This window comes from Balaenoptera musculus, chromosome 9 (assembly GCF_009873245.2).
Source record: "Balaenoptera musculus isolate JJ_BM4_2016_0621 chromosome 9, mBalMus1.pri.v3, whole genome shotgun sequence".
Taxonomy (NCBI): domain Eukaryota; kingdom Metazoa; phylum Chordata; class Mammalia; order Artiodactyla; family Balaenopteridae; genus Balaenoptera; species Balaenoptera musculus.
In genome coordinates this window covers 29,981,396-29,994,051 of record NC_045793.1, presented here as the reverse complement: position 1 = coordinate 29,994,051, position 12,656 = coordinate 29,981,396, and the positions used below count along the sequence as shown (strand labels likewise).

Here is a 12,656-nt window from a genome sequence, read left to right as displayed (position 1 = left end):
AGCTCTCACTCACATTCTCTCTGTGCCCTCCACCTTCTGACAGTCTCAAAGACTACGGAAAATAAGCGAAACCGTAAAACGAAATCACCTAACACAATTTAAATATGGTAGATTAGATGCTAGGCTGGAATCTTCCCTTTCGATGAAAGGAAATGCCTGCACAGATGATGATCGATCTCAAGCTTGACAAGTATTTCACTCATTCTCTAGAGTCTCCTGACACGTTGAGACCTCAAGCAGGGTGTTGAAAGGTCAATTTTTTGGTACCAACTCTGACTCAAAAAGATTATTCTCCTGTGAGGTGAAGGAGAGGAAAGAAACGGGGGCAGTGAGATTTTTCCATCCACTCCACCCAGAGGGTAATTAATCCAAATGAGACTGGGGTGGGTGGTGCTCAAACATCGCCCATTCAACCCACACCTTCACCCAGGGTTGTTAAGACAGAAGCGCCCCTATCAATCTTCGGGTTGAATCAATACCCCTCCCGCAGAGACCCGCTCTCAGGAAACTGTGACAGGAGGAAAGGTCAGGAACACAGGATCTGGACCGGCTGTCGGGGAACAGCGGGCCCGAGCGCCCCCCGCGGAGCCTGCTCTCAGCCAATGGGAGCCTGAGGTCCCGGGATGATGAGATGAGGGGCCGCTGCTGGGCCAATCAGGCTCCAGGCGCGGCCAGGGGGAGGAGATGGGAGGAGAGGCCGGGGGCGATGGAGACAGAGCTACATCAACAGAAGTTTCTCACCTTGGAATGCGAGGGGCGCTCCCGCATCTCCTGCACATCTTCGACTCGTCTCGGGAGGAGTGCCCCAGGCTACTTTCCCAACTTCCTCACGCTGCTCCCAGCTCGCGAGGCTGCTGAGAGCCCCTACCACGGCTGGCCTTCTTTTTACGTTGTCTGCAGGGAGAAAGGAGGCGAGGGACACCTTGGTGCTGGGGAACTGACCTCTGTCCTGGTGGGCCTCTGGCTGGGGAGGGTCAAAGAGGAGTGGCTGGGCCTGGGGGACTCCATGCGGGGGCCATGGACAGAGCAGCGCTCCTGGGACTGTCCCGCCTGTGCGCGCTGTGGGCAGCCCTGCTCGCGCTGTTCCCCTGCGGAGCCCAAGGAAACTGGATGTGAGTATGGGGGCAGCAGGGGCGCACGGGGTTTGTGGCAAAAGGGATGCCCAGCCTCAGGGAACTTTCAGCTGAGGCTGGAGAGGAGAGGCGGGACCCTAGGGCGGGCGACCTAAATTTCGGGTAAACATCTGGGACTGGGGAGGAGAGCAGGGCAGCGGCTGACGCTAGGGGCGGCCGTGTCTTACAGGTGGTTGGGCATCGCCTCCTTTGGGGTTCCGGAGAAGCTGGGCTGCGCCAACTTGCCGCTGAACAGCCGCCAGAAGGAGCTGTGCAAGAGGAAACCGTACCTGCTGCCGAGCATCTGCGAGGGCGCCCGGCTGGGCATTCAGGAGTGCAGGAGCCAGTTCAGATACGAGAGATGGAACTGCCTGGTGACCGCCGCCGCCCCGCCGGACGCCAGCCCTCTCTTTGGCTACGAGCTGAGCAGCGGTGAGTCCCGGGACGCTCTCAGCTGGCGCGGGACGGAGGGCAGGTCCTCCAATTCTTGTAAATAGAGAGTGCTTGCGTGGTCCCGTCGCTCCCTAAATCCCCAGAGAGGTCCTTTAGTGCAATGAAATTAGGGGCGACGGAAGCCAGACCCGGGGTGCAGGTGCGGTCCTGGAGGGGGTGACACCCCAGGTCCCGAGCGGGGCGCGTGGAGCTGTAGCTCTTCCTCCTTCCCGCGGCGCCCGGCCGGAGTTGGGGAAAAGCTGACACTCCACCCCGCCGACCCCTCGGACCCCGTAGCGCCCCCCTACGTGGGTGACCAGCTGGAGAAACATGATGTCGGCTGCAGGGAATGCCGCTGCCGCATCTGCTTTGATTTAAGCAGCTCCGCTGCGCACCGCGCACTGGCTAATTGCAGCGAAGCCCCAAGTTGGTTGGCTCCTCACAGCACCGGGAAGACGGAATAATGGCGATTTTAAAGGGACTGTCCCGGACAGCCCCACGTGAGGCTAACTCGAGCACTACTTTAGTTCTCCCCTCTACTCCTTTCCTTCTACCTTTTCCCTCGTGTGCGCACAGCCGCGGCGCGGGAAGCTGCAGTAAAACAAAGTTCCACTTCCACCGGCCTAGCAGTGACTTGGTAAGGATAAAGGTACAGAGGTATCAGCAGATTCAAAGAATTTCAGGCCCTGGGCGCTGAAAGATCCTTAGTTGTTTTTCACATTCATTTCGGTTCCCCCTCCACCTTTGACCCTTCCCCGCCGGGTCCCTACACTCGCCGCCGCCAAAGCATCGCTTTTGCCCCGCTGCGCTTTGGCCGGCACACCCTTCCGAAAGAGCCCTGATTCCCTGCAGAAAAAAAAGAAAAGAAGAAGAAGAGGATGTGTTCTTCACAGTTGCTGAAATGTAGAGGCATCTGCTGTTGAAAGGGTTTATTGGACAACGACGTGATAACGTTTCTAATCCAATCTAAACATCTCCAAAGGGGGAAAAAAAAAGTCGCCTGCTGAGTCCCTTCTAGACCATTTTATTACTGTTTTAATGGGACTTTAATTTGCAAAGATTTTAGCTCAAAACCTATTGCAGGTGTGTTATATCCATATTCAATATTCAATTGTTTTCCGACAATTCTTTTTTTTTTTTTTTTTTTTTTGCTGATGACATTTCAATTATCTTTAACTGCCTTTAATACTGTAAGAGGATATAATACTGTACATAAGAATATTTCTATAGTATTTAACTTTCATATTAATATTGTTTTTCAGGATATCCTTAAAAAATCAGTCTTTGATGTGAAAGGAAACTGCAACATTTATCTCCTAATTGCTTTGGTCTTTGCTTAATTTTAATTTGCATTCTGACGTGTATTTTTGATACAACAAAAGTCATACCAAATTTTTCACCTTGTGTTTTCTGACAACACATTTTAAATTTAACGAGAAGGGTAAGCGGGACTCCTTTGGGCATTGTATCACTATTTACGTATCCATACGAGGGATTTTAAATTCAACGTGTATTTATAGAATTTTTGTTGTCTGTTAAGTGCTGAGCTGGATGCTGACATACATTTCAAATTTTAAAAATAAACATGATATTAAGGTATGAGGACAATTTATGATATACAATATAGGAAAATCATACTGAAAATTAATGTTGCTTTTTTAAAAGCTGAGAACAATATGAAATTGTCCTTTCTTAAATATGTACTCATTAAAGCATCCATTGAAAAGTTGCTTCCCTGATAAGAAGGTAAGTAGAAGGCTTTGTTATGAACATAAACAGAGAACGGTATGACATTCATTTAGCAACTTATGTTTTATTCTAGGCACCAAGGAAACAGCATTTATTTATGCTGTGATGGCTGCAGGCCTGGTGCATTCTGTGACCAGGTCATGCAGTGCAGGCAACATGACTGAGTGTTCCTGTGACACCACCTTGCAGAACGGCGGCTCAGCAAGTGAAGGCTGGCACTGGGGGGGCTGCTCTGATGATGTCCAGTATGGCATGTGGTTCAGCAGAAAGTTCCTAGATTTCCCCATCAGAAACACCACGGGAAAAGAAAGCAAAGTACTATTAGCAATGAACCTACATAACAATGAAGCTGGAAGGCAGGTATGTATTAGAAAATGGAATAGAAATCCAGTGCCTTTAGGTAAATAACACTAGGATTACACTTCTGGATCAATCTGACCTAATGGTTTAAAAACCAAATGCATGCAGTCTAAGAATATATATGTATGTGTGTGTGTGTGTATATATATATAGATAGATAGATAGATATGTAAAATTATATGTGTGTTTATTGTATATGTATAACAGCAAGTATATATATAAATATCTATCTATCTATCTATATATATATACATATTATTTCATGAGCCTGTACTGACCATATTGATTTAGTTTAAGTTTACATCTGATGTGAGTTGAATCTGGTTATAGAATATATTTGTGATTGTATATTTTGTATACCTAAAACACCAATTATAAAATAACAGAAGTACAAGTGCCTGTTGGGTCATTTTATTCCACCCTCTTAGATGGTTAGTTGCAGAGCCAGAATAAGACTTACAGTATCTGCCTTTCTAACAGGACTGAATCAAATTTCATTTTTTCAAATTTGAATTTTCATTATATTTTTAAATCTATATTTTAGTAGGCAATGGCATCTAAAGAAGTTATCAGTTCTGTCCTTACTTTCTCTAGCAAAACATTCTTGAATACATTAGAGAATACACAACTCAATATTTTTTGTAAAACAAAATTTATTTAAGGGAATTAGTTATGTTATTATAAAGCAATGTAGATTCACTGTAAAAACTGATAAATACAGATAAATGTAAAGCAACTATAGATATATTAAATATTTTGATATTTAAAAATACAGATATATTAAAGATCTAGGGAGAGGGAAATTTGAAGACTCACATCTAATTAACCTCTTTATGAATTTTTTAATGCTAAATTATCTTAAAATGGAGGAAATTTGTAGCTTAATTTAACTTTTATGTATTTACCTTAATGAATATTGACACAATAAGCTTTGAGTTCTACAACATAGTTGAATTACTTGGTAATTCATAGTGACTTTCCAAAAACAGTCAAAACCTCTCTTAGGAATATAGATTTTCTATTTTGTAATAATCTTTTCAGGATGGGGATATCACCACATATCCTATATTATTGTAAATATTCAATAACCTGTAAAGGTCCCAAAGTAGTCATTGCAATCTGCCACATTCTCCTGCAATAAATTAAAACGAGTTGCGGTATCTCTTAGGAATATTTAAAGTATATGCTGCATTTGTTTTACATTTTTGGAAAGTGAATAAATGGAACTTGCTTGGAATAGTTGCAAGTTTCAGCCAGTTTTCTTTACTTAACCACTTTGGTTTAAAATACAAAAACCGAAAACTCAATAAATATATCACCATAACACTTCAAATTCAAACTTGACTATTCAGTTCTATTTGACTATTGATTCAAAACGGAAGATTAGAAAATAAGAAAGTCAGTAAATAGCTATGTAAGCTTTTCATTTTTTTGTTTTGAAATTTTAAGTTAATTTATCTCACTAAAGTAACTCCTGCTAACACCATAGTTATGCACAGGTCTCTTCTTGATAAAGTTTTACATTTAAAAAAAATTAAATGAATGAGTTTTTGCTTCAATTTAAATAATATCCAATAAAGGAATTTTTATTATTTCTAACATATTAATATAAAAGAGGTTAAAGGTAATTAACATTTGTTCTTTAAAAGTCTAAACTAGAGAAAAACATCAAGTCAAATTAATACATTTTAAAAACAAGAAAACAATTGAATGAATATTTAGTATCACCTTAGACCTTAAATCTTCTTTAGTCATTCTTTAAATAATTTGGTAGAGACTAAAAAAACTTTATTCAGAAAACAAAACTTCAAACTCATGTTATAATTCATTCTTTTGAATAAAGTTATCTCCAGACTTATGAAAAGTCCTAAAGTATTCTAAAATGTATTTTTATTAGCAATATTAGACAGCTATTTAGTTTTATTCCATCTTATGTGGCTTTTTTTCTAATTAGGTAGCAATATTTGCCTCTGTAACTATTAACTTTGATCTATTTATATTCTGATTTTTTTAAAAGAAACATACAACTATTCAGCATCAATTTTAATCCACTGTTTGTCGGCAATAAAACAATCTCCTCACTTTACTGAGGTTTTCCCTATTATTCTAATTACGCCAAAAAAATTCAGCCTTTAGGTATATACACATTTTGTGTAAATTTCAGTTTTCTCTACTGAATTTTTTTTTTCCACATTGGTCTAGATGGAAGCTTAAAATATTACAAAATATTACCTGGATATTTTGAGGGTACTACACTGATGTTTTCGTTGGTCTTTTCTCATGAACTATTACAATTCAAAACATTTTAATATTTTTCTTTCCATTGGTGGTTAAAAAACAAAACAAAACAAACCCAACACCACCACCAGCACCGGAACAACAACAAAAATCAACCAGGTTTCCAAGATATTACCTAACATGGAAGAACAAAATACTGCATTTTCAATATTGTCAATTAAGAGTTTAATCTAATAGGTATATCCTTCTGAGTAAGGTTCAAGGTCTGCATTCAGTTGAGTTGATTTTCCTCATCTCAAAATCCCAAACTCAAAACGTAGGAAAGCGTTCAGAGAAATGTGGGTACTGGCGCTTAGTAGTGCTGTGAGCAGAATAGATGATTTTCTAATCGCTGACCTTAAATATTCTAATTCCCACTTGGTTTCTGACACCATTCCTAAAGTTATGACTCCAAGAATAATGTTGCCAAATGGTGATTGTCTAACAGATGTCTTCCAGGGGCAGAACTTCTGAGAATAATGTGACTTGGAATATTTGTGGGTGTTTCTTTTGGTGTGCTTAAAATATTTCCATTCTTCCCATGTCCACCTCATAAACTTTTACGTTTCCCTACCCCATAATTTGTTTTATGATGAGTAACTCAAAAAAGTGGCATGGGCCCCACCTCTAAATTTCATTAACCTGTTTCAAGAATATTTACGAGCACTTGAACAACACACAAGTGTTTTGCTTTTCAGCAGGTTCATATATATTTTTGGACTGAAAGGGACAAAATGGGTCAGAGAAATAGGAATACTACAATTAGCCATCCAATTTATGTCACCGTTTTCATAAAAACTTAAACAGATCATCTGATAGTTGACAAATGAAATGTCACAAAATGTTCCATAACAGTTGTTTTTTTTTTTTAGTCATTTCTGTAAAGTTTGGATAAAGCAACCTACCGAAAAACAATCACCTCCGGCTGTGTTACCTCTGAGTCAAAACTAACTCCTTAGACCACTTCTCAAACAGTTTCTGGTTTTACATTGTGTTAATGAAACATCTTTCCTATTTCACTTCATCAGAAATTTATCAAACCAAAATTTAACATAGGAAACCCAGTAGATTAAATGCTATACTCCTAATTGCTCTCCCATAGTTTAAAAATATTCCACCTAAATGTGCACATCTGTTTGCAATAATTAACAAAACATTCCTCTCTTAATATCATTATAAACCTTAACAACTCAGCGAAGTAGAGAAAGGAATTTTCTCATAACCACACACAACTCATTCGCTTGCTATTCTCTTACTTTTCCTGTTAGAAAATCACTATGCTATCACTGCAGCTCAGAATGGCTATTTGACATCAATTAAGAATCCTAGCTGAAAAGCTCCAGAATATATATTTTTTGGAGTGTTCATGCAATTTTCTTAAATATATTTGTACTTTCCACTTTCATTTTTCTCTGTTCTACCAAAGTTATCCTGCTGCATATAAAGACTTTATATCATATATTACCATCTATCCTTATGGAAGACAAGTGTCTCAACCAGGCTATTTATTTTTCTGTCAAATTAGAATAATAGGCAAGTACATGTTCATGAACTACTTACTATATGCAAGGCATTTCTTCCTATAAAACTAAATCAAGTAAAATAATTTATGAAAATGTGCTCTGAGTGTTAAATTCTGTGTGTGTGTGTGTGTGTGTGTGTGTGTGTACATGTTATCTGCCCTTGAACTCTGCATTTCATCACATTCTCCTAGTGGTGGTTGCATTGCTTTATTTTATCCCTATTTGTCCAAGTTTCTTCCTTGGAGTCTTAGAAGGGTATAATCATTTAAATTGCACGTCAAGTTCTTTGTCTTTCTATCCTAGAATATCAATATGAATAGTATTCACATATATAATAAAAATACTATTTCTTTTCTTATACTTATCGTTAAAGACAAAAAGGTAATGGAATTGAAAGATAATAGAATTAAATTCCTTAAAAATATCTCTAGAAAGTTTAGTTAACTCCACGTATTTAAAAGTTTCTAGTTTTCTATGGCAGGAAAATCTCCCCAAAATTCGGATACAGATTCAGCAGGTGGTACCCCTGGATTCAAAATCAGTCTTCCCTCTTATCCTTCACACCTGTGCAGTAGTGTGTCACTCTTGTGTCCTAGCACTGCTGTAGGCTGAGGAATTGGAGGAAAACCCAGCCAGATCAGGGTCTCCCAGTATCATTGACTTCCTAGCAGTGACTCTTTTGTTGAAGAAAGTGGTCTTTATTACCTCTTCTTTATTCAGATTACCAACAGAGGATGAGTTAAAACTGTTCAAGTGAGCTAGACTAACCATTCAATGAGTACTTGGTGAGCGTTTATTCTGTCCTCCATGCTTTGCAAATTGGCAACACCATAGGTGATGTCTGAACTGGTTAATAAAAGAAAAGTCAGCTCCTCAGTCAAGAATCTGAGCGAGAGGCAGCTCTAAATCACTAAGTGATGACTGTAACGAGTGTTGATCAGGTTTAAACACATAAACTTACATTCTTAGATTTTTGGCTTTCTTTGGACAATTTGTTTTTTTGTTACCTGGCATTGATTGAGCTCTCTTTTTCTCATATCCTTTGGGCACTTAAAATCTGAACAAAAGTAGGCAGATCGCATTAATTTGAACATTTATTTGCCTGGAGACTTTTTAAAAATTGAAGGCTTTGTGAATATCAAATGCCATAAATTTAACCAAATAAGCTTGTGTGCCAAATTGTTTTCAATTGAAAGGTAAATTTTACCTGAGATAATAAGAAATAGACATATCTACTGGCTTCTTAGTTTCATGAGTTCAAAACAAGCATATGTGTCGTATCCTATAAAAGACAGTGTTTAAATGTTGTTCGGTTTATTATTTTAAACACTAATATAAAGTATTGAATATTACACAAATCAATACCATATGCTCTCATTCAAGGCTGCAAATATAACAAATTGTTTGAAATACTCTGTCTCATTAGATAGTTCAGAAACTTTAGTTAATTTGTTAGGAAATGTAACATTCCACAAACATGTCAATGTCAACTGTGATACAAAATAACAAAGTAGAAACCCCTGTCATTTTATAGTTTTGATAAGAACTTTAAGTGGAATTTAAGCGGTGGGGTTTTTCCTTTCTTTGGCGAGATTACACACATAATTTCCAAGTTATCGAATGGCTAGATCCGTTTTTTATTTTACCCAGCCTGTTGACAGAATGTCAACTCTCCAGTTAGTCCTGACGATTTATTAATCTGCTCTGCCATCCTCTGGGGATTGCAGGAAGTTATGCTGACTGGCCGGTATGTAAGAAATTAGAACTATAAACTTTTATTTTAGAAATCTCTGCATTGTTTTTGCACGGTTAGCCCCATCTGAAATTTTATCTCAACTCTTACCGTACCTTCTTCTTCAGGGACAGGGGGAATTTATTTTGACCTTAATGTGTGTCAGGCAATGGATTCTAACCCATGTATGTAATCTCATTGAATTCCTCCATTGGAACAGAATAACTCGGCACTTAGAATTGAAAAATCGTATAAATATTATACCTTTTCTATGTTAGGAGGGTGCCACTGATCCTTCAAGAATAGGACGTATGTTTTGAATTAATTTTCCAGAAGAGGGGAAGAATTGGCTGGGAGCCACCGCACTCTCCAGCCCCTTCTTTCGACCAACTTAAGTTGATTAGTCAGGATTTCTCATGTGGTCTGTGACCAGGGGATTGCATATCCCCCCAAACCCCTGTGAATATAACTGACTTTTGCAGTGATCAAACCTGAGAACTGTCAGTTCAGTAGCTCTCATCCTTAAATGCTCTTGGAATCATCTGAGCAGCTTTGTAGAAGTCATTGCCTGGACCCCATCTTGACAAATTAAATAAGAATCTCAGGGGTTATTTGTAAAGTTCCACAGGTGTTTCTGTGGGCATACAAGTCACCTGAGGATCTTACTAAAATGCAGATTTTGATTCCGCAGGTTTGGTGAGGGGCCTGAGGGTCTGTATCTCTCACAAGTGCTGCTGGTGCTATTGGCCCATGAACCACACTCTGAGTAGCAAGGTGCTAAAATGAATGGTATCAGGAACATAGAGGCACTAATGAACATCCTCTCGCACCCAAAATTAAATGAGAGACTAGAAATAAAAGTAGCTTCCCTTTGTTTTCTCAGCTAATCTCTGTTAACATTATTAGCCTGGTCTGCAGCTTTAAATTAGACTCAGAAAGGTTTGTTCTGTAGGGTGAAGAGAAGGACAAAACATTGGAATTCTAAGCAACCTAAAAGATCCTTTACGTGCAAAATCATCCTTATTTTTAAAAATTATTATTATTTTATTTCTATTATTTAATTGAAGTATTTTTAAAACTATTATTATTTTATTTAATTTTAATTGAAGTATATAACCATCGTTTTTATACAGGAGTAAACAGATCCAGAAAGTTAAGTGATTAGGCTGGTAGTGCTTCTGTTGTTGAGTAAAACACTTCATAAACAATGTTTCACTCAATTCCTGTTGGTTTCAGGCTGTCGCCAAGTTGATGTCATTAGAGTGCCGGTGCCACGGAGTTTCCGGCTCCTGTGCTGTGAAAACATGCTGGAAAACCATGTCTTCTTTCGAAAAGATTGGCCGTCTGTTGAAGGATAAATATGAAAACAGTGTCCAAATCTCAGACAAAATAAAGAGGAAAATGCACAGGAGAGAGAAAGATCAGAGGAAAATACCAATCCACAAGGATGATCTGCTCTACGTTAATAAGTCTCCTAATTACTGTGTAGAGGATAAGAAACTCGGGATCCCAGGGACCCAAGGCAGAGAGTGCAACCGCACGTCAGAGGGCGCAGACGGCTGCAACCTCCTCTGCTGCGGCAGGGGCTACAACACCCACGTGGTCAGGCACGTGGAGCGATGCGAGTGCAAGTTTATCTGGTGCTGCTATGTCCGCTGCAGGAGGTGTGAAAGCATGACTGATGTCCACACTTGCAAGTAACCACTCCAGCCAGCCTTGGGCAAGAGTCCCCAGTGACAGACGTACAACGGGAGTGGCTCCCACTGTGCTGGGCTGGGGAGCCTGACACCTGCCTCCTCAGAATTCCCAGATCCTCGAGGCTCTCTCAGAAGTCCCTTTACCTGATCGATGTCAATGTCACACACTAGGCATGTAGATTTCTTGGGATTCTAAAACTGAAAAAGTTTGAGTTCATATGTTGGTGGTTTAGGGAACAGATGTTGAGGGGCAAGGAAGATAAACTGTCTCGTAAGCAAGAAAGAACAGGAAAGAGCCTTCATGCCGAGAGACCTGGTCCATACTCAGGATAAGATCCTTGACTATGGAACTCGGTTATGGAACTCAATAGTGGTGGGTGAATATTAGTCATTTTTAAAAGACATCTATTAGAGCAGCAAGGAGCAGTAAACATGAATCTCATTCTCTGAGTATTTTTAATGAAGAAATCATACTAAGTGTTGGTGCATAGAAACAGAAGATGTTGGGACAGGTTAACAGAAGTGGTGGGTGCCTACTTAACACTTTCATTCATTCAGAAAGAATCTTCATAAGTGATATAACACCCCTAAAACATGTTTGTTAGTGATATTTCGTGACAAAACAAAAGAAGCAAGATGTAAGAAGCAAAATGTAAAAAGCAAAATGTATGATTTGAAGTTTAAGTGACTTTTAACCAGGAGAATTGATCTACAAGAGTATCAGTAAGGTATATAGCAACCTTTATCTTTGGCTTCACACTTTCATTATAGACCAGCTTCCACTGTTAAAAACTCAGCTCTGAAATACTGTAGGAAGGGATCCTGAAAGCATGTGGGAAAATCAGAGGTAGAAATATAAAGGGCTCTCGTACATTGTAAGGAAAAGCACCCTTTAAATGTGTAAAGACAGTATTTTGTACAGTATTTTGTTAAATTTTTTAATATTTTGTAAATAATGTTCTTAAGTTATATGATATATATTGAAACAAGATATTTTTTGCCAAAGCCCAAGAGCTAAGGCAATAAAATTATCTCAGAAATAATATTAGCTTCTGTTTCCTTTCATACTATTAACTTTGACATTTTTTCATACATTGAAAAAGAAGTTCACTGAGCAGTTATATGGATATGCATTTCCTGCCAAAATGGCAGCTTTATATGTTGTAAATTAAAATATGTGGCAATATATTGACAATTGTGCTATTTCAGCAGTCAGATTAGTTGAATTCTGTTCTCAATTAGTTATGTTTAACTTGTAAGGCTATTATAATAAATTATACAGTAAAAGTCTTAACTGGAAAAAAGAATCTAAATCAGAATAATGATCAATTTGTGGATTTGATATATTGGATATTTAATATGTTGTGTGAAATGCTGCATTTCCATGTGAGTTTTGAGTGGTCTTTCTTGTTTTAGTATTCATGCATGTAGAGTCATGATATTTTACAAGGTTCCTGGTGAAAATTACAGGGCTGTATTTAAGGTGGTAGTTTAATGTAAATGCTATGTTTTTTATGAATTGTTAAATATTTCAGTATCATATAGAAAAAATAGATTTTCTAAGTTCAGAATGGACAAAGAAAGAATATTCTTTTTCTCAAAATAAGCTAAAGAAATGTTTCCCTGCCCACCCTGGTCTCATTCTATTTCCTTTCAACTTTATTTAAAAGGCAAAGCAATAATTTGTGAAAAAGAGCAAACCATGGAAAATGACTCTGATCTAATATTAAAATCAAGGCTAAACATTTAACTGTGACCCTTAAAGTTTAACAAA

The 12,656-nt window shown here is 38.7% G+C and overlaps 1 protein-coding gene across 1 annotated transcript; it reads left to right on the top strand.

The window, feature by feature from the left end:
• The first annotated feature begins 724 nt into the window (after nucleotides 1-724).
• WNT16 (Wnt family member 16) lies at nucleotides 725-11,862 on the top strand. Its single transcript, XM_036863619.1, has 4 exons — nucleotides 725-1,112; nucleotides 1,303-1,544; nucleotides 3,367-3,653; nucleotides 10,422-11,862. Exons 1-4 carry the CDS (start codon nucleotides 1,018-1,020, stop codon nucleotides 10,884-10,886), a joined length of 1,089 nt encoding a protein of 362 aa, XP_036719514.1. The 5' UTR covers nucleotides 725-1,017; the 3' UTR covers nucleotides 10,887-11,862.
• Nucleotides 11,863-12,656: the final 794 nt, after the last annotated feature.